Genomic DNA, 19229 nt, shown 5'->3' with positions numbered 1-19229 from the left:
AAACAAAGTAGTGCATAAATAGACATATACCGATATCGGTGGCCGTATTCCAAGGTTATCCCAAGAATTATAAACTCAGATACATGGTTGGACTATTCCGAGGTAGCTTCAGCTGCGTTCAAAATATCCCAGTCGATCGCAGGACCACAGAACTTTTGCCGTCGCTCGATCCAACACAGAAGGACAATGCTATATATACCCACAATAACAACGGAGTTGCTGATTCAACCTATTAGTAAAAGGCCTAACTTTCTCTAGTTAATGAATGGATACGTACTAGTTCATATTAGCCAGAGTCGGGGGGTTGCTGGTTGGCAAGAAAAATAAAACAGCGCTAAGTATGAGCCAAAGAACGGAGAACACATGCACCAGATACCCGTAGTTGCGCAGATTAAAATGGCGAGCTGGAAGCATGGCCCTCCCTCTGACAATTAATATAGCCTGGGGGACGGTGTATGTAATATTCAACATCAATACAGCAGTATTAATAATTGAATTGAAGGCCTGTGTGCTCGCAATGTATAAAAGACCATAGATGGTGCAAAAGCCTGCCGATAGTAGAGTCGCGCGTATAGGAATGTTGCGTTCTGAGTCAACTTCTGCCCAATAGTTGGAGAATGGGAGGCCATTCTTTATGAAAGCCATTGAGTCAGAATACATGATCGAGTGATCATCGGTAGGTATGGTGGAGAAACTCACATCTCGAGAAAACGCCCAGGTCATCCGGCTACTCGTAATCCACTGACTTGGTACACAGGCTTGAGGAGTATTAATATATGGGGAGAGCGAGAACAGGTAAGCGTCGAGGAAGAACTTACTGTAATACAGGATTGTCAAGTATATCTGCAGCGCAGCAGCAGCAGCCTTACTTCCAGTCGCTTGGTGAAAAAGCTCGAGGCTTGGCAGGAAGCTGTTCTGTACAGCCTCAATATCATGAATCACTGAAGTCATTGCAATGATCCATGGAACAAGTGTAATAGCTCCGAGAGCGATTGTCAAATTGCTGTCCGTAATTTCAATGAGTCAAACAAGTATATGGCACTAGCCAGAAAGAACTCACATAACAAGAGGAACCTTGCGGCTTGGATTGGGAATCTCCTCGGCGATATGTACGCAAGCGCCGGCTGCAGCAAATGCATACTCTCCGTTGCCGATTCCGAGAAGGAATCCAACTCCTGGGTTCCATCCGCTCGTACATCTATATTCCATAATCCTACTAGGTTGGTAGGTTCCGCGTCCCATCACAAGACAGACTATTACAACCAGCACGAATCCCACCATTGAAAGAAACATGGCGGTCTTGGTCATGTTTTCAATACGTTGTTGTGGGATGATAAAAATGGGCACCACTGAGGTCAGATTAGCGATGAATCGACTTTCTTGAAGGACTGGAACACACATGTGAGAAGTATCAAGAGGAGATAACAGAGATACACTTGCCACTGGGTGCCTTGAAATCCTCCAGTCAAAAATTGACAGACTCCAAAAGCAGAGATCGCCGTGTATATCGTCCCCGACGCGGTATTAACCCACCAGGCGATAACATTAATCGCCCCAACCATATAAGCGAGAAATGCCTTGCAGCGATCGGGCGCGACGATGTATGTGAAATGGTACTGACCCTTGTGATTTATGTTAGTTAAAAGTTGTCTCAGGTCTCAGTAATACGCGTACCCCTGAGGAAGGAAAGGCCGATGAAAGTTCCGCTACGCCCATCAACATAATCCATTGTACGAGTGCCGAGACAACTGGACTGAAGACAGCGACTGGCCCACTACCATAACTGTATGCCACACCAAAGCATGACGCATATGTCAACCAAGAGTTGACGATGCTGGGTAAGAAAGGGGTAATTAGCAGAGACATGGCGCTTCACGAAATGAAAACGAACCTGAATGCAAGTCCAAGTGCGCCCATCCAGGAGAATGATCTCTCGAGCTTGATTTCATGACCTTGTGCTCGTAAAACAGCGTCATCTAAGTCTAAAATATCCCCGAGGCCTTTGCCCTCTGACTCAGCCTCAGCATCGAGAGTCCTCTTATCTGCTGTCATAATGTATGTTGAAGGTAGCTCGGGGGTGGTAATAAGGAGAAGATAAGATGGGGTATGTGTGGAAAGTAGCGTCTTCTTTAGTATGCCAGGGAAGTTCTAGGCTGCCTTATGACAACATTCTCTGGCTACCCGTCTACTGGTCACTCCTTGGTTCGTCCAATCTTTCGTTTCACTTCCAAGCGAAACCGGGTACGATAGGACTATTCCTTGGGCAGTTCCGTCCCCTTGCTTACCACTGATAAGACTAGATCAGAGGAAACTCTCAATGGGACCCACCCGAATATTTTACCCCAGAATGCGGAGTTAATGCAAGATAGGAGCAGCTTTGCTTCCTACTGGTCCCTAGCTGGCTCTTTGGCCCATTCTCACCTGCTTGTTTGAACCACACATCCCAGCTTCCTAGTCGGGAGAAATTCTATTTCACTGGTTTCCTTTGGCACATTTTGAGGAGTTCTCTTATTTCTCTTCACCGAGAGCATTGTTTGTGGTTTAGAACAGGGTAAACATACGGGTTATCTCGATTCCTTCTTCAAGCTTAGATGCCAGAATTTATATTGAAAGTTTGAAGCCCTCTCATCCTCCAGAAATCTTTAACAATCCTTTAATCATAATCACGAATGCTGAGTATATATAAATTGGCTCCATTCGAGGTGGTTTAAATTACAAATTGCCAGTGAAGGTCGGTCTGGTCAATACCGTGGCCCCAGGGCCGGTTATGTCCATGGATATTTCCAAGGTTCAAATAGTCCATCGGACTGGCCCTAATCCATCTCAAATGCGGGGTACCTAGGTATTTCCAGATTGATACTACTCAGATATTGATAATATAGATTTATTTTTCATACAAACTACCTAGGTACGAATTATATTTTTGAAACCTCAAGTGCTTTTCAGACAGCATAGATCATATGAAGTTTCAGGGTTTATTCTGAATAACGCTGGAATTAGGAGCAGATGGACCAACTGGGTGAAGTCAGTTCTTTGTGGGCAGTCTGACTCTAACCCGACCAGGCTTTAGAAATCATGACCAAACCATCACGCAGCCACGGTGTATCCAGAGTAGCGTCCACATCAAATCCATGGTCTCCTTCTTGGACATGAAGATAAATCTTGGGGTCCTTTACCTTATCGCGAACCAAAGCGATAAACTTTCGGGACCCTTCGACGGGGACTGCCGAGTCTTGCTCGCCATGGAAGATGAACATTGGTGGCAATTGTGCAAGCAAAGATGAACACATTATCCGTACCCTGTCCATCGGAAATAAATTTGGGTTTTCAATTCCACAAAACTGAAGAAATCTCCCGTTCTGGACAATTGCGAAAGCTAAGTCAAGTCGACCAGGGGGGGTCTGCTGCTGTGGGCATCTCAGGCCCCTCTCCTCTTGCCAAAGCGCCCATATGATCATCTATTAACTGATTTGGAAAGTTTGGGACCCCAACGATTGGCTTTGAAAACGCTTCCGTGTAGAATGGCGACTTCAAATCAAGCATTGGATAGGCTCCGATAACGGCTTTGACCTGAGTCGGGTAGGTCAGGGCTAGTTGGACAGCCAGATACCCACCTGTTGTAAATTGCCTTTTAGTTGAGCTCTATATTTTCAGCCTGTCAAGGGTCAGGGAGACTAATTACCTGCACTCTCTCCTAAAAGTAAGAGCTGCGAAAGTTCCACGGTGAGATCAACGTAGCCTGCCATTTTCAAGCATTCCGAGAGTCCACCTTCATGAAGCCAATTCCAGAAATCATTAATATCTTGTAGGATATCATCCCCGGTAGCTTCAGGTAACAAGCGATAATTGGGGGATACGATAATCGCATCACTTCTTTCGGCATAATCCAGGATCCAGCTGGAAAACCAAGGCGCATAACGGCTTGAGCCAGTGACCTGTAAAGTAATTAGCTTGTCTATTGTGGATACTCTGAGCGAAAGGCACATCTCACGAGGAATCCACCATGAATTCGTATCATAAGAGGGCACTTCGAAAGCCTTCTGGTTTTCAACCGAGTCTTTGGGATCAAAACATCGGTTGAAATACCACCGACACCAACGGGTAATATTTTATATCGTGCTGATATAATCTCGAACCCGTGGAATTTGTCAACATCTAGCGATGAAAGGGCTTTGACGAGATCAAAGAAGGCATGTGGTGGTGACATATTCGATGGCTCTGGTTATCCTTCGGATATCCTGATCCCGTGAAAACCCCCTGAATTTGAAATGCCGCTGCAGCTGCACCTACTGATAATATAGTACTGTACTAGTAGTACCGATTAGTATGTGATCAGAATAGGGACTGCCAGTAAAATTGGATCAACAACCTTGGAAGCCTTAGAGGGATTACAGAAGTATTATATATCCTGACCACGCTTGTGTTTACGTCTAATACTAGTAGGCCACGAAGCTTATTCCAATTTAAGGTGGGAAACGAGTTGAAATTACCAGTTATTACTTCTATTTCAAGTTTCTATCAACCAACTTAAACTACATGTGCTCAATCACGCATGGGCCAACTTGATGATTACTTAGTTATGGTTAGGTCGAGCCCCTCGATTCATCTAAGGCCGAATCTCGGAAACGACCGCTAAGTCTGAATATACTTCTACTGGGTTCACATTGTGCCAGTCAATCAATTTTCCGTGCTCGTGATTTCTCGGTCCTAAAACAAAAACATAGTGCATTCTAGCAGGCGACACATATTTGACACAAGGGGAAATTCGACAGTAGTTTTGTGCAGGACCCACTATCAACCTGCTTTTCCATTCAATAGTTTCGCCGACGGAACTTCCAGAGTTACTCTTTGGGGAAACCGAGTTGCCCCACCTTCTGCTGTGCCCCTGCCGTATCCGGCCGGCAGATGAACTCATTTACTGCAGGTTAAACAAAAAAGTGCTTGTTATTTATTGGTTAATTTGTTCCTAAGAAAAGTAGAATTCTGCCCAAGGCTCGCTAAACTGATAACTCTGCATTGTAAGAAGAGTTTTTCCAAACCTACGAGAAAGAAGGTGACAAAAAACACGCGAGAAAAAAAAGTGGTGGGAGTGAGGGAGGCGAGGGAGCAAGTGAGTACTAGATTCATCACGTACCCTGAAAGTGCACACCTGCCTCGGATGATTTTTCGCAAAATCTGCAAGTGGTTCCCAAGATTCGGCGTCCCATTTTGCCGCCTTGGTTCCATTGATTGAGACACTGCGCCGCAAATTAGCAGATGTGTGACCAGCTACCTCTTCCGAGTCGCTTTAACTACATACGGCACGTAATTTGCACCAGCCCATGGTGAGGCATATTCGATGTCATAGTCACCCGGCATGTGCTTGGCAGCAACAACAATCTTGTATCCTTGCTTCTTAGATAATAGCAAAGCTGTCATTAAGCCCGCAACACCGGCTCTATTTCGCCGCCGATTAGTCAACAATATCGGCGGTTTGATGGGGGACTTATTTGAGATTCTTACCCAACAACAACAACATTCTTTTCGAGCATTCTATCAAAATCCTGAAAGTTTTGAGCCTTTTTTGCTTGGTATGGTAAAGCCGGGTATAATCAAAACCCAACTTGGGGCATTATAAGGGAACTGCGATGCTGATATATCGGCAGTTGAGGGTATCACAAGAAGCCCACGTCAGGATTTTCTTTTTCAAAATCGATCACATAGTTCGATTGTCGTGATAGTCGCTATTTTCCCGTGGCAATCTGGGACTGGCCCTATCTCATGCCTCTATTGGACATAGAAGGTAGAAAATTTAACTTTTTAGGAAGGCGAGATGCTACATGATCGTTTGTGATTGGACATGGTCGCGGTTCCCTCTCTGGGCGGACAGATATCATCAACATAGTACATATTTGGATTATTTAAATGCCCCTGCAACAACCTACGTTCGAGGTTCAAGTTTCAGAACACATCTACTTGTATCCTTTATTCCACTCCTCCAAGTCCCTATCAACCATGGCAACCATGCATGAAGTTTTTGCTGGCTATGATGCACGTCAGGCCATCCTCGCTACTAGCACAAATCCATTTGCGAAGGGCATCGCGTGGGTTGATGGAGAGCTAGTCCCTCTCCACGAAGCGCGGATCCCCCTTCTGGATCAAGGTTTCATGCATAGTGACCTCACCTACGACGTGCCATCTGTCTGGGATGGTCGATTCTTCCGGCTTGATAACCACCTCGAACGACTTGAAGCCAGCTGCACCAAAATGAGGTTGAAGCTTCCACTTCCTCGTGCTGAAGTCAAAAAAAACCCTTATCGACATGGTCGCTAAGAGCAGTATCCGTGACGCTTTTGTTGAGATTATTGTCACTCGCGGATTAAAGGGTGTTCGGGGTACAGACCCCAAGGATATTGTCAACCGGATTTATATGTTTGTACAACCTTATGTCTGGGTTATGGAACCTGAGGTCCAGCCTATCGGGGGGACAGCAATCATCACGCGCAATGTTCGACGCATTCCACCAGGCTCAATGGACCCTACAGTTAAGAACCTCCAATGGGGTGACCTAACTCGCGGCCTTCAAGAAGCTAGCGATCGTGGCGCAACATACCCATTTTTGACAGATGGGGATACCAACCTCACTGAGGGTTCTGGATTTAACATTGTACTTGTGAAAGATGGCATTTTGTACACCCCTCAGCGTGGTGTACTTGAAGGAGTTACTCGCAGGAGTGTCATTGATGTTGCACGAACCAAAGATCTTGAAATAAACGTTGAGACTGTGCCCGTGCAAATGGTCTACGATGCCGATGAGATTTTCATGTGCACCACCGCGGGCGGCATTATGCCTATTACCAGTCTTGATGGGAAAGCTGTCAATGGTGGCTCCGTTGGACCTATTACCAAAAGCATCTGGGATGGATATTGGGATATTCACTATGATAACGTCTTCAGTTTCGGGGTCGATTATAAAGATGGACGACAAAATACTTCTCATGCCTCTTGAAGTTAACTTTTCTTTTCTTCACATTCTCCCAAACTTGAACTCGGGATGGATCTATTAGGCCGAACATCAACTTTACCTTGCGACAAAATTTCTGCCTAAGGGATGCAATACCTAGCTGCATAGCAAATTGTTAAATCTGCATCAGCTAATCTATTTTCTATCCTCTGAAGGATATTAAAGCTTCATGTCGAGCTCAAAATGCGACATTCGCTATAGGCGGTACCCGAATACTCTATTGTGCTGTTTGCAAGGCGAATAATTTCCATCCAGTGTACTCTGTTTTAAGGACTTTAGAAGCCTCTATCCCGGGCCTTTCGCCCACTGCACCACGGCCGATATCTGCGTGTCCATTAGCACGATACACAGTTAAATTACCGATCTTCTAGTATTCAAGCCACTAAAAACTACCCATTCTGCTTTTAATCTAATATAAACTGGAAACTGATGGGCGAACTAAAAGGGTATCAACTGGGCAATTGCCATTATACGGCCACGAACGTGACAGTGGCTCAGAATGACATCTCAAAGAAGGACGACCCGTCGACGATTGATACCACGTCTTGCAATTCAACAAGCAAAAGTTAGAGCCAAGCGCTGCCTAATTTGACCGCAGCTCCAACTGGTGCATACTTTCAACCGTGACATACAACACAGAACTTGTGGGCATTAGGATTGAACTGGGTGTTTGCATTTCCGTGGGATTCATAATGGCAAGGCGAATGTTGATATACTGGAGCGAACAGAAGAAACGTAGACAGGGGCACCGGCAACAACAACAAGAGCAACAACATTACCGATATTAACTGCAAATTACAAGCTATTAGTGAGAAGGATCGTAAAACAGGGAATATTTGGAAGACTTCTGAGCTACTTAGCTCGTTTGCTGCACAGCGTAGCATCTAAAGCCCGCTCGGAATTACCAGGCTCGATATGATTCCAGATTCATATCTTAGATAATCATATTGAAAGAAGTTTTCAAGTCACGATCGTTATTCATGATGAAATCTTTGAAATATCTCCAGGAGTGCTCTTGAAGCATATCTTGACCGACTCGTCTATCCTTGGATACACGCAGACACGGACGGTGTTTAGACTCAAGTTGGGAGGGGAGAAAAGCAAACCATGTTTGTTGACATTAAAATTATAAATCTCTCTGACGAGGAAGCTCCTTCCACGTAGGGAATGAGCACTCTTCGAAATAGGTCTCCCTCTCTCGATAGCCCAAGGGTGAGCCTTAGTTGTTGGTTAGTGGTGGCCACCTATAATCTCCCCAACTTTCTTCCAGTATCTTGCGGAGCTCCTCTTCCTCAACGCCGGTCCCCATTTGATGACCGGAAAGACTGTCAGGTTATGAGCTAGCCCAAGAAAGCCAACCAAGATGAACGCATTCTGGTAGCCCAATTTGATAGCCCAAGGAGTCACACTTGGAGATTCAGAGTTAATACAGTGGATTGAATACACTTTACCGCCAACCCACCGGGGGCAACTTACGCGTAGCCGATTCAAAATGACATTGTGTTTCGAACAATTATGACTGTAGCCAAGGCCTCACCACCCACGTCTCTATAGCTGTCGATACAGTAAGCAATAGAAATCTGTGAACCCGCGGTTGTGGTAAACGAAATCACACCCATGGCGAACACCACGCCGAACCAGTGAACTTGGTGGTATGCTCCGACACCAAAAAGAATACACCCAAGGGGTATCAGAAGGAGCGATGGGATGAACAACCACAACCGATATTCAGCTTGGAAAATCCCTTTTTTTTTGACGGGCGAGGTCGAGAATCAAACAATCACCAAATATCCCTGTGTTGTACGCTCTGAAACATTTGCTTAGAAGGTCATCCTGTAGCTTCAATACTTGGGAGCCTTCGACTGTCCGTAGGACTTACGCGAGTGATGTCCCCACTAGCGGGGCAATAAATGTCAATCCAACCATTGAAGTAGACATATTGTAAGGCCGATCCGATAGCACCATTGATTCCGTTGCATTGAGGAATGTAAGCCACACGATGTTGTATCCGTACAAAAGACCTGCGTATACAATGATTGGATACCCTAAATGGAGACCCTAGACGCCTATGAAGGGTTCGATAAACGTGGCAAGTCTCTGATGTATACGGGAGGAAATGGTTTCTACGTGAGTTCCACTTCTAGCCCGTATGGCGGCTCTAAAAAGCAATACTTTGGCTAATCTTTGGCTCTAATCCAAATAGTGGCGCTCAGTTACCGATCCAAAACGCCCTCATCGCATGGAAGTCCGTCGAGCCGATGTTGGTGCTCGCACGCACGAGCTTCCTGCCGGCGAGCGGGTTCACTCATTGAACGGCCAACTTGGAGGTCTCTGGCGCTCGCTTGGTCGCCGCCCAAATCTTCTCTTTGGCATTGGTAGCTGCGTCTCCGGGAAAGGCCCTGGGCGGGCTTTCATTCCGACCGAGGAGGCCCTTAATGACCCATTTCTCTCCTGGGTTTGGAAGGAACTAAGCGAAAGCTCAAAGAAACCCCTCGGGGCGCAGGGTCTTGCAGTTGGTGCGAGTGGTGATGAGCTTGACCGGCTAGACTTTGGGATTGGAAGTCCTTCAAACGCAATCTTAATCGCTCGGAGTGAACGCCATGATGACCACTTCATGCTTTTTAACGAGGAATTGATTTTCCCGATGATTGGCACTCTGGGATCGACCTCGCCGTTAGTACGTAGCGATATGGTGTACTACGAGTCGGCTAGAGGAGGTGCTGTTTTCAGTGTGGGAAGCATCAACTGGAACAATTGTTTGGCTTGGGATGCTTACCAGAACGATATAGCCCAAATAACCGAAAATGTGATTCAGGAGTTTCTTGCCCTTGGCGAGAGGCTTCGACGTTGTGCCCTATAAACTGATTTTAAGGGCCAGTCTGGGCGTAGGAACCAGACATTTCTTAAAAGCACTACATCAAGTCAACTCTCTAAGGAACCTTACAAAGGCGACTCAATCAATGGCAATATCAGAACAGGCTTCATCGTTTCGGTTCTAGTTGTAGGGTCATTGACTCGCCAGGCAGTAGACTACCCCCGGCAATACCTTCCTACAGCGACACTCCTATATCGACCCATATAAGATATACTTCGTGATTAGTATCAATGTGGGTCACCGGATGCCCAGGTGGACATACATATAGTAAGGGGTCTCAAAGTGAAGTGTTCACTCATTGGCCACTGCGATCCCGGATCCCTGCTCCTGGGAGTGGCCCCCATTTAACCTTAAGTGCGCCACGGCCTTCCGGTCCCACTTGTACAAACCTGGTGCAGATGCTGAAGAGCATTGCCGGTGATGGCAAATACAAAACTACAAAAGTCTACTTTTCACAGTGGCTGGAATGAGGTGTTTGAGCGATCGATCACCGAATAAAATATATACGAGCAGCTATAGTGCTGCCGAGGTATGAACACGGCCACGGGCCAACCAAGCAAGAGTAAGGAAAAATAGAAGTAAAGGCCAGACTCCGCCAGCACCAGTCCGTGTAAGCAAATATCAAAGGAGAATTGAAAAGGGGAAAAGAAAATAAAGAAGGGGGAAATAACAAATGAAAGGAAACCGTCAAAGTATAAGGCCCCCCGAAAACACCGTTTAAGCCATCACGCCTCCATTTTTTGTCTTCATCTGCCAACCCAAGCAAGAGAAATTAATCCTGCCCAGTCATTATTCGTCTGCGAGGCACCCCAAACGCCAGTCTTTTTTTGCGCTGCGGGTGGGTTCTTCGCTTATAATGCTGGGTGAGATGAGCAAGCTCATCGAGAAGTTTCATGGAAATTTTAATAGTCATCACCGTCATCATCATCACCGTCCCCACCGCGGCCGCGAGGTCCCTTCACTCCATCCTTTCGGATGGGGATCTTGATACCTTGCAGCGCGAAGCACTTGCTCAGTTGGGTGCTCTCGATGACACCGGGGAACTTCTTGGCGGAGAAGACTTGGAAGGGTTCACTAAAGACTGAAGCGAGAACGGGCGCTGAGCCCTGATTGATCACTGGGGCACCGTTACTTGAATCAGTTGATGGCGTTCCGACATTAACGAAACTCATCTTGAGACTGTGGAAGTTAGCAGGTGTACCGGAGAGGCTGTGTGTGTGCGCGCGCGGGTGTTGGTTTTGCAGAACTTACCGAAAGGAACCTTCAGTCCGCACACTCAAATCTTGCAGGATAAACCATACGCCGATCTTGTTGTCCGGATCGGTCAATCGGAATGCGCTGGCGCTGAGACTTCCGATCAGATTGCGGGTGAACATTCCTCCAGGGCCGCCCGAGACAGGCTGAGCAGGAGACATGGCGGCGGGCATTTGGCCGCCCTGGGGAAACCCATAGGGCGGATAGCCAACCGGCTGCTGGGCATATGGATGCTGATTCGGATACATCTGGCCGCCACCGTAGTAGTTCATGCCGGGGTATCCAACTGGCTGGGCTCCGTAGGCATTTTGACCGTATCCGGCGTAGGTCGGGGAGATGTTGTTTTGAGGCGGGGGAGGATATGAGGAGGACATGGCGGTCGAGATGGAGGGCGAAGTAGCCGAGTGCTTAACCAGATTTACTTCATTGGTGCCGTCGGCGTTCCATAGGTCAACGGTGAGGACATAGAAGGATGTGTCGATTTCACTGCGCACAGTTAGAAAGAGAACGAAGGGAAGACGTATTCGATGGGAGGAAACCTACTTGATGTCAATTTCTTTTCCGGAGTGGATATCGCGGACGATAAGTCGGATGCATGGGGGTGGAGTGATGGGTCTTCGGTCCTAGAGATGAAGTCAAGTCAGTCAACGCGATTCAGATCCGGTACCCGACCTCAGCTGGGAGTGCGGGAGAGCGGGAGTGCAGCGGAAAGGACACCCACCTTGTCGCCAAATCCGCACATCCGGGCGCGGATAGGCTGTTGGACGACCTGTAAGGACCATTTGCGACCATCATAGTCGGTCTCGATGGGGGCGAGGTGATCGGAGGGGAGAAGAGAACCGGAGCCAGGGGTGGGATAGGCGGCGGACGGGGCAGGGATGCGGTCCATTGAGAGAGGAGGTGGTGGCTGCGGCAGCGGATGGGCCCTTTCCTGTTCTATAGCGTACATGGTTCGAGATGGAGAGGAACCGGGGGCGAGACTCGCGACAAAAACGACGGAACGGTCCTTTTACAGATATGATCTGATCGATGGTATCTCGTGGCTCGTGAATCGCGATCGTTGGCGATCAGAGAAAGGCCAGTTGCTGGAGGGATTGGAGGGAGGAGGGAGAAAGAGGTGACATGCGACCCCGCAAAATTCACACGTCACTGTTGAAGCATCGACTTCGGGCGGCAGTCGCAGAGGGAGGCGGTGTGGGAAGTGATAATTGTCTTCGTTCGAGGATGACGATGGGAGGATGATTGCGATCGCAAGATGGCGGAGACGAAGAGTGAGAAACGAGGTCGAGGACCAGGACCAGGACCAGGCGAGGGTTGTGGGCTAGTGCAAATCGAATTGCAGAGCCGATGAGACGAGATGAGGTGAAGTGGAATAAAATGAAAATGCGCAGTTCCCACCGGAACCAAGGAAATGAGCAGTGGCGAACGACAAGCGAGAGAAGCGAGAGCGAGACTGAGAGGGAGGAGGAGAAGGAGGGGGGTCAGATCAAATCGCTGTAGGATTGGAACAATGCTCTCTGCAGGTTTCTTTCTTTCTTTCTTTCGTGCGGTCGTTCTTTCTCCTTCCTTGCTAGGCTCTCGGAGATGCAACCGTCAGTGCGGAATGTCTGGATCCGCCCACTTTGAAGGATCGGGTCCGGGTCTGGGTCGGGCGAGCCAAGTGACGAAGCTGTCAGGGCGCGGGAGATTGGCGGGCTTCCACGGATCGGGGAGACACTACTGCAGGAGTGGAAAGTGGAAGGCGATCAGACTAGTATTTCCCAACAGGATAAGAAATAAAAGTAGGAGTGACAGTAAGTGGAGGAGGAGAAGGAGGAGGGAGGTGAAGTGTGGTGAAGTGAAGTGAAGTGTGGGAGTGAAGAGTGGAAGTGGAAGAGGAAGGAAGTGGGGAGTGTCGAAAACGTCACTCTCTGCAGTCACTCACTCACTCACTGAGTAACTCACCCTATCCACTACACTCACCCTACACTAATGTACTGTACACTGACTACACCTAATCATTGCCATCCCAACTGTTCTTGATCCGCACCCCAGCGCAGGAACCTGGACCCGGCCACTCGGTCAGTGGGTTCGGTCCAATCCCAGCGTTTCATTTGCTGGGATGTAACCGCCATCCCCTGCGTCCGTTTGCATCAGTCCACTTCCGCTGTCAAGAGTCCACTATCGAGAGTCCACTATCGAGAGTCCACTGTCGAGTCCGGCTGCGGAAGCTTCCTTGTCAGTCTCTCTGTCGTTTATGCTCTGTGCCCATTCTACTGAGTGCTCCCTATGACTCGGGCAATTCTTGCTCGGGTAATTCTCGGCATCCTCGGCATTTTCGCCCGAGACCGTCTGGTCCAATGGCATCGCGTCAGATACTCGTACTAGTGAGGGCATCCCCGCACTTTCTGCCAGAGGCACAGCCAAGAGCTGTCACTGCGAGAATCTTTCACCTCAACTCCGTTCCATTATATCACATCTTTGTAATATCACATCTCTGGTTTCCACGACCACTCGGCCCCTGCCGTGAACCAGAACCAACCCTCGACGGCCCATGTTTGACAACGGGCCTCCTGGACCAAACCTCTTGACCCTCACTCCGTCCCCCACTGGTACCGTCCATGAACCAGGGGATCGATATAAAACCGATGCCGGGAGTTGCACAGATGAGTTCCAGTGTTAGAGTGCCCTGTCAACGATTAGTACTACTAGTAGTATAGTACCAGCACTATATATAGACAACTTGAAATATCAACGCCATGGTGTATGGTCACTGCGTGCTTGCTTCAGCCTGATATCTCTGCCAGCTGGCCACGGATGCCCTCTGCAGACAATATGAGCCCTTTGCCAAATACTAGTACGAATATGTCGACATTCGGCTCTCATGCTGTCGGCGAGCGGATCGGCAAATACTAGCACTAGTACTACTCGTGGTAGTAGCTTGAACCCTTCGGAATGACCCTGTATTGGCATGGATCCGATTGGCGAGCCGCGGCCAAGCAAGTGGCGGTGATCGCAGCCTGTCACTCTGCAGAGACTAGGGCAACTAGTACTAGTACTACTAATGGAATAGTACTAGACAAGGGAAGGTAGTGGCTATACAACCCCGCACGAATACCTCTTGCAAGGTTCTAAGAGTAGTACTACTAATGCAGTAGCAGTAGTAGGACTGCTTACTTTCATCACGCGATCCCTCACCCTTGAACATTGATAATACTAGCATTCCAAGGTTGCTAGTATATCTTACCCTTCTCTCAGTCCCTCGGCTCTCGCCTCTCGCGCGATGTCTGCACATCGCTTCTTTTGATGGCTCATGGGTGCACCTGATGACGTGCTGGGCAGGAATCCCCATGTCTACTAAGCAACATCAACAAATAACATCCTCTTCTCCGCACCCCACACACGTCTTCCGCACTGGATGAGGTGCATTGGGCCTTCTCACGCAAAGTTCTCACATCATGTTGTGATTGAATGCGTGCTGGTCTGCGGATGCAGCACCATAGTGACATCTGTGACTTCCCCATGACAACAAGAGGTATTTGAAGCCACCGAATTCCTCGTGTTTTGACCATGAAATCCTCAATGAGATTGTGGTTTGGTCACTCCTATATCCTCTATTGCCCATATTGCTTCATCTTCTTCCATCGTGGTCGAATCGGTGAATACTAGCTTCGCTTCCAGATCACTGCTCCACAGCATGTTTCCTCGTGCCTGGAGGGCAATCGCCCTGGTGGCATCATGTTTGATAGCTACCGCTAGCAGTGCTGTTACCTACTCTCCAGTAAAGCCTCCATCATACCCACTAGCGGTGCGCAGTCCATACCTGTCGGGTGAGTGTCATATTCTGGATCGAAAGATCGACTCCCCCCAACTGCCTCACTCAGCTATATATGTATTAATTACTGATCGACACCAGCGTGGATCCCAGGAAGTCTAGTTGAATCTTTGCCCTCCCATAATGCTCAATTTTGGGCTGGCAACAACCTGGTCTGGTCTGTCATCGCACGGGTTGACGGCAAGACATACAATTTGTTTGGCGTGGCCAGTCCCAACGATGAGACGCAGTCCGCCACGGTGACTGCTGCCACTTACACTTCCACCCATTCCACATTCACCGTGACAGCTGGATCGCGCCAGTTCACCCTCGACTTCTTCTCCCCAGTTTCTCCCAAGAATTATGTGCGCCAGTCGCTGCCTTTCTCCTACCTGACAGTAACTGTAACAGCAGGCAACTCTGCTTCCGTGCAAGTTTACACCGACATTGATTCCAGCTGGACCGGTCAGGCCAGCGACTCGACTTGGAGTTACTCCACCAGCGGCAAGACAGGCGTGTTCCAGATCGAGGCCAATGGGGCCTCAACTTATTCGCAGAACAGCAATGGTCAAGCACTGTGGGGCAGCGCCGTCTACGCCACCCGCCCGTCGGCCAGCAGCACACTCTCCACACAGTCGGGGCCACGAGTCGCCGTACGAGATCAATTTGTCAACAATGGCACCCTCAGCGGGAATCACGCCGCCTGGTCCTCGGGCGGAGTGGTGGCATTCGCGCATGATTTGGGCACCACGACCAGTGCATCGGCAGTGACTTTTGCTATTGGACATGTCCGTGAGGAGTCGATTGATTTCCTCGGTGAGGCACAGACAGGCTACTACCGAGCCTCGTACAAAAGTACCACAGCTGCGGTGGTTCACTTCCTAGACGATTATTCCTCAGCGAAGAGCGAATCGACCGATTTTGACAGCTTGATCGAATCCACCGGCACGTCTAGCTATGGGTCAAACTACTCGGACATCCTGGCTCTCTCTGTGCGACAGGTGTATGGCGGTATCGAGATCACCATCCCTAATGATTCCCTAGATACGGAATATGTGCGTGCTTTCATCAAGGAGATCTCCAGCGACGGCAACATCAACACTGTGGATGTCATCTACGCCACATTCCCCATCTTCTACACCCTCAGTCCCGACTATCTGAAGCTCCTGCTTCTTCCGGTCTTCGAGTACCAAGCCAGCGATGCCTATACCAAAGAATATGCAGTACATGAAATTGGCGCGAACTACCCCAACGCGACAGGTCACCCGGCCGATGGCGAGGAAATGCCAATCGAAGAGAGCGGGAACATCATCATCCTGACCTACGCATACGAGAAAGCCTCCGGAAACACCGACTTATCGGATACCTACTCTGCACAGCTGAAGCAATTCGCGGAGTACTTGTACGAAAATGGTCTCTACCCAGCTTCGCAGCTCTCGCTGAACGACGCTCTGGGAGAATTGGCCAACCAGACCAACCTCGCCGTGAAAGCCGCAGTGGGCCTAGCCACATATGGCGCACTTACCGATCAGAAAAACTATACCACGACAGGCCGGGAATGGGCTGACAAAATCTGGACAGATCATCTGGGGACAGATGATGCCGGGACTCGCTTCCTGATCCAGTACGACACCACCCCGTGGTTCCTCGTCTTCAATCACTATCCGGACGTGCTCTTCGACCTGGATGTCTTCCCAGATGAGGCTTACAATGCAACTACAGACTTTTACCCCACGGTACGAGAAACTGCCGGGGTGCCTCTGGATGGTGCTATAGGTTGGGGCCAGACAAATTGGCAATCCTTCGTCGCTGCGACTGTTACTGGCGACACCCGAGACCTATTCATCAGTGACCTCCACGCTTATCTGTCCAATGGTCTGAACACGGCTCCCTGGTCGGATCGTTATTGGGTCGAGGCGAGTAATGGGTATTCTGCCGGACAATCTTATTCTTTCAGGGCACGTCCCACTCTAGGAAGTCACTTCGCATTAGCCGCTTTGTCAGGAGCGAACATTTGGAGCTCTTGAGTTTTCGAATGATCTTTTATTGTCATCGGGGGAGGGGGTCCAGATACTTCCAGCCTGCTTATAGGTATCTGCTTAATGAATTGACGAACCTGACTTCTATTATATTTCATTTACGTAGACGCATATATAACGCGCTCTGATATTCTCCTTGCTGTCCCTGTTTGTGTATAGTGCAGTCCCCCTATTCTCGGGATATGGCCCAAGTCTTCAGCCCCGCAAACAACATAAGGCTCAAAAGCTTGCGTAAGCCTCCCCTTGGCACATACTAGTAATGTCCTCCTTTGACGCCTCTTCAGGAGCATACTCATGTAGAATCTTCCCCAATTGTCGGGATGTGGGGGTCTTCACTTGTGGCCCACACCAGCTCAGTCACCTCAATTCCTCTTCAGCTACTCCACAGCTACCCCGGATCTACCTTGACAGCTCGTTCTTCTCCACTTCCTCCCGAACGGGTCACTTACAGTGGATCAGTTTCTTCATTCTAGGTTGTGAACCCCCTTGGAGAAAAAAAGTGATTGCGCGGCCTTGCAATTCAATAGGGAGGTCGTGGCTCGCCTATTTAAGATCGGGAGTACCGCTGCAAGACTTGAATCCCAGGTCCACAAAAAACCAGAAAACCATCCACCACTCGAACGATGTTCTCCAAGTCCCTTCTCCTCTGGCCAGCGGTCGCGCTGGCCTCAGTTACTATTGAAGATCCCTCAGACGTGATTGATCCAAAGTGGTGGGCCGCGGACAATGCCATTATTCCGGACTACAACATTCCCTTCGTCGAGGTGCAGCCTTCGAATAGTGGGTTTTCATTCGGAGAAAATGTGGATAACATGCAGGTTACTGATACAGGATCTAGTTGTTGCAACTCATAATATCAAGGGCAAGGCTGCGAGTGCAGACCATACCACCTGGTACGCGACAGCTAACGATACCAGCGTACTCTTGGTTTCTGAAAAGGGGTCTTTCAAAGGCTCGTATATAACATTTGAGAAGAGTGGCTACTCGTCCAACCTGGACGATGCCAGTTTCTGGGGATTCAATGCAGCGATCAACGTGGTAAGTTTCCTCTCTCTCTTCAGTTCAAAACATCTCCCTCGCCTCTGCCCTAACCCCGTCCTGCTTAGGCCAATGCCTCGACCGCGGTCTTCGATCACATCAATGTCACTGTTCACAATGGAGCTGCTGGAGTCTACGCCTACGGCACTGATACCGTGGTCAACGTCACCAACTCTTGGCTATACTCCTCCGGACCTGTGAGTCATGGCCTCTATGCTTCTGGAAATGGGACCATTTACGGCAGCAACCTTGAGGTTTACTCCGGTGGCTATCGCTCCTCCAGCTTCTCCGGCGATTCCCCAGCCGGCTACGTCTATGTGAAGGATAGTGTGGCTCATTCCTCTGGCATTGGTTCTGCCACCTTCTACGCCCTAGGGTCTATTGATGCAAGCAATATCGTCAGTGTTTCGGAGAAAGGTCCTGTTATTTTTTTCGGATGGTGCACAGACTGCCACCCTGGTTGATTGTGACTGTACAGCCGGACTGCTCGGTGGAGTCGCCATGTTCAGCAGCCAGATCAGAAACGACGCGGACAGCCCTGCCACTCTTAACCTGACAAACACCAAGTTCACCACTACCGGCAAGACAATGCCAGGCCTCTGGTTCGGCAATCTAATCGGCCAGGTCACTCTCAACAACGCCGAACTGAATACTGACTCTGGAATTTTGGTCGTTGCCAATTACTCCCAGATCACTCAGGACTTTGACTACTACGCTAGCTACGAAGACAACAGTAGTCTCAAGCCCGCCGAGATTACAGTGTCTATTTTGGAGTCCGACCTCGTCGGGGATTTGGTTGCATATAATGGTAGTTCCATTAGTTGGGCCTTGACCAAGCACAGTACCTGGACCGGCGCTGCTTACTCTGGCTACGCCAAGTCTACATTCGATGTTTCCCTAGATGCTACCAGCCAATGGACTCTGACGGCTGATACCACTGTTCAGAACTTCACCGATACCCTTCGTACACTGAAGAATGTTCACTCTGGAGGGTTCACCTTGTACTACAACTCGACCGTGAGCACCTGGCTGGGCGGAAAGACTGTTCGACTTCCCGGAGGTGGCAAGGCTCGTCCTATTTCCTCGATCTCTAGCCGTGTTCAACGAAATGGTCAGTCGTGGAGGGTTTAGATTGATCAGTGTTGATTGGAATGATGTGCACCTAGCCTTGAGCTTAACGAGGCTCTGAAGGTAATCCGTATGCCAGGCAGTTAGAGATGAGGAGCT

General features: G+C 49.0%; 9 protein-coding genes across 9 annotated transcripts; 5 read left to right on the top strand and 4 right to left on the bottom strand.

Annotated features, from left to right (window-relative positions):
* Positions 1 to 92: 92 nt before the first annotated feature.
* On the bottom strand, positions 93 to 2052 carry N7509_008419 (uncharacterized protein; the record flags this gene model as incomplete). Its single annotated transcript, XM_056633056.1, has 6 exons — positions 93 to 219; positions 278 to 1003; positions 1061 to 1349; positions 1400 to 1622; positions 1675 to 1834; positions 1892 to 2052. The coding sequence occupies 6 exons, from the start codon at positions 2050 to 2052 to the stop codon at positions 93 to 95; spliced, it is 1686 nt and encodes a 561-aa protein (XP_056483676.1).
* Positions 2053 to 3050: 998 nt separating this feature from the next.
* N7509_008418 (alpha/beta hydrolase) lies at positions 3051 to 4207 on the bottom strand (the record flags this gene model as incomplete). The annotated part of the gene is made up of 4 exons (XM_056633055.1): positions 3051 to 3458; positions 3487 to 3614; positions 3683 to 3935; positions 3992 to 4207. 4 exons carry the CDS (start codon positions 4205 to 4207, stop codon positions 3051 to 3053), a joined length of 1005 nt encoding a protein of 334 aa, XP_056483675.1.
* Positions 4208 to 4677: 470 nt separating this feature from the next.
* Positions 4678 to 5531, bottom strand: N7509_008417 (uncharacterized protein; the record flags this gene model as incomplete). The annotated part of the gene is made up of 4 exons (XM_056633054.1): positions 4678 to 4707; positions 5135 to 5237; positions 5300 to 5437; positions 5503 to 5531. The coding sequence occupies 4 exons, from the start codon at positions 5529 to 5531 to the stop codon at positions 4678 to 4680; spliced, it is 300 nt and encodes a 99-aa protein (XP_056483674.1).
* Positions 5532 to 5994: 463 nt separating this feature from the next.
* N7509_008416 (aminotransferase class IV) lies at positions 5995 to 6988 on the top strand (the record flags this gene model as incomplete). Its single annotated transcript, XM_056633053.1, has 2 exons — positions 5995 to 6251; positions 6319 to 6988. 2 exons carry the CDS (start codon positions 5995 to 5997, stop codon positions 6986 to 6988), a joined length of 927 nt encoding a protein of 308 aa, XP_056483673.1.
* A 2064-nt stretch (positions 6989 to 9052) lies between these two features.
* On the top strand, positions 9053 to 9863 carry N7509_008415 (uncharacterized protein; the record flags this gene model as incomplete). Its single annotated transcript, XM_056633052.1, has 2 exons — positions 9053 to 9130; positions 9207 to 9863. 2 exons carry the CDS (start codon positions 9053 to 9055, stop codon positions 9861 to 9863), a joined length of 735 nt encoding a protein of 244 aa, XP_056483672.1.
* A 917-nt stretch (positions 9864 to 10780) lies between these two features.
* Positions 10781 to 12081, bottom strand: N7509_008414 (velvet factor family protein; the record flags this gene model as incomplete). Its single annotated transcript, XM_056633051.1, has 4 exons — positions 10781 to 11057; positions 11130 to 11618; positions 11676 to 11755; positions 11854 to 12081. The coding sequence occupies 4 exons, from the start codon at positions 12079 to 12081 to the stop codon at positions 10781 to 10783; spliced, it is 1074 nt and encodes a 357-aa protein (XP_056483671.1).
* Positions 12082 to 14808: 2727 nt separating this feature from the next.
* Positions 14809 to 16952, top strand: N7509_008413 (glutaminase family protein; the record flags this gene model as incomplete). The annotated part of the gene is made up of 2 exons (XM_056633050.1): positions 14809 to 14941; positions 15028 to 16952. The coding sequence occupies 2 exons, from the start codon at positions 14809 to 14811 to the stop codon at positions 16950 to 16952; spliced, it is 2058 nt and encodes a 685-aa protein (XP_056483670.1).
* A 635-nt stretch (positions 16953 to 17587) lies between these two features.
* Positions 17588 to 18466, top strand: N7509_008412 (uncharacterized protein; the record flags this gene model as incomplete). The annotated part of the gene is made up of 2 exons (XM_056633049.1): positions 17588 to 17782; positions 18071 to 18466. The coding sequence occupies 2 exons, from the start codon at positions 17588 to 17590 to the stop codon at positions 18464 to 18466; spliced, it is 591 nt and encodes a 196-aa protein (XP_056483669.1).
* Positions 18467 to 18503: 37 nt separating this feature from the next.
* On the top strand, positions 18504 to 19133 carry N7509_008411 (uncharacterized protein; the record flags this gene model as incomplete). The annotated part of the gene is made up of 1 exon (XM_056633048.1): positions 18504 to 19133. The coding sequence occupies one exon, from the start codon at positions 18504 to 18506 to the stop codon at positions 19131 to 19133; it is 630 nt and encodes a 209-aa protein (XP_056483668.1).
* Between the last annotated feature and the right edge of the window lie 96 nt (positions 19134 to 19229).

The sequence above is a fragment of the Penicillium cosmopolitanum genome (genome assembly GCF_028827165.1).
Source record: "Penicillium cosmopolitanum strain IBT 29677 chromosome Unknown utg000009l:1.0-9042332.0:1.0-9050551.0, whole genome shotgun sequence".
NCBI classification, from domain to species: Eukaryota; Fungi; Ascomycota; class Eurotiomycetes; order Eurotiales; family Aspergillaceae; genus Penicillium; species Penicillium cosmopolitanum.
The sequence above is the reverse complement of the archived record's forward strand: the minus strand, read 5'-3'. Positions and strand labels throughout refer to the sequence as shown.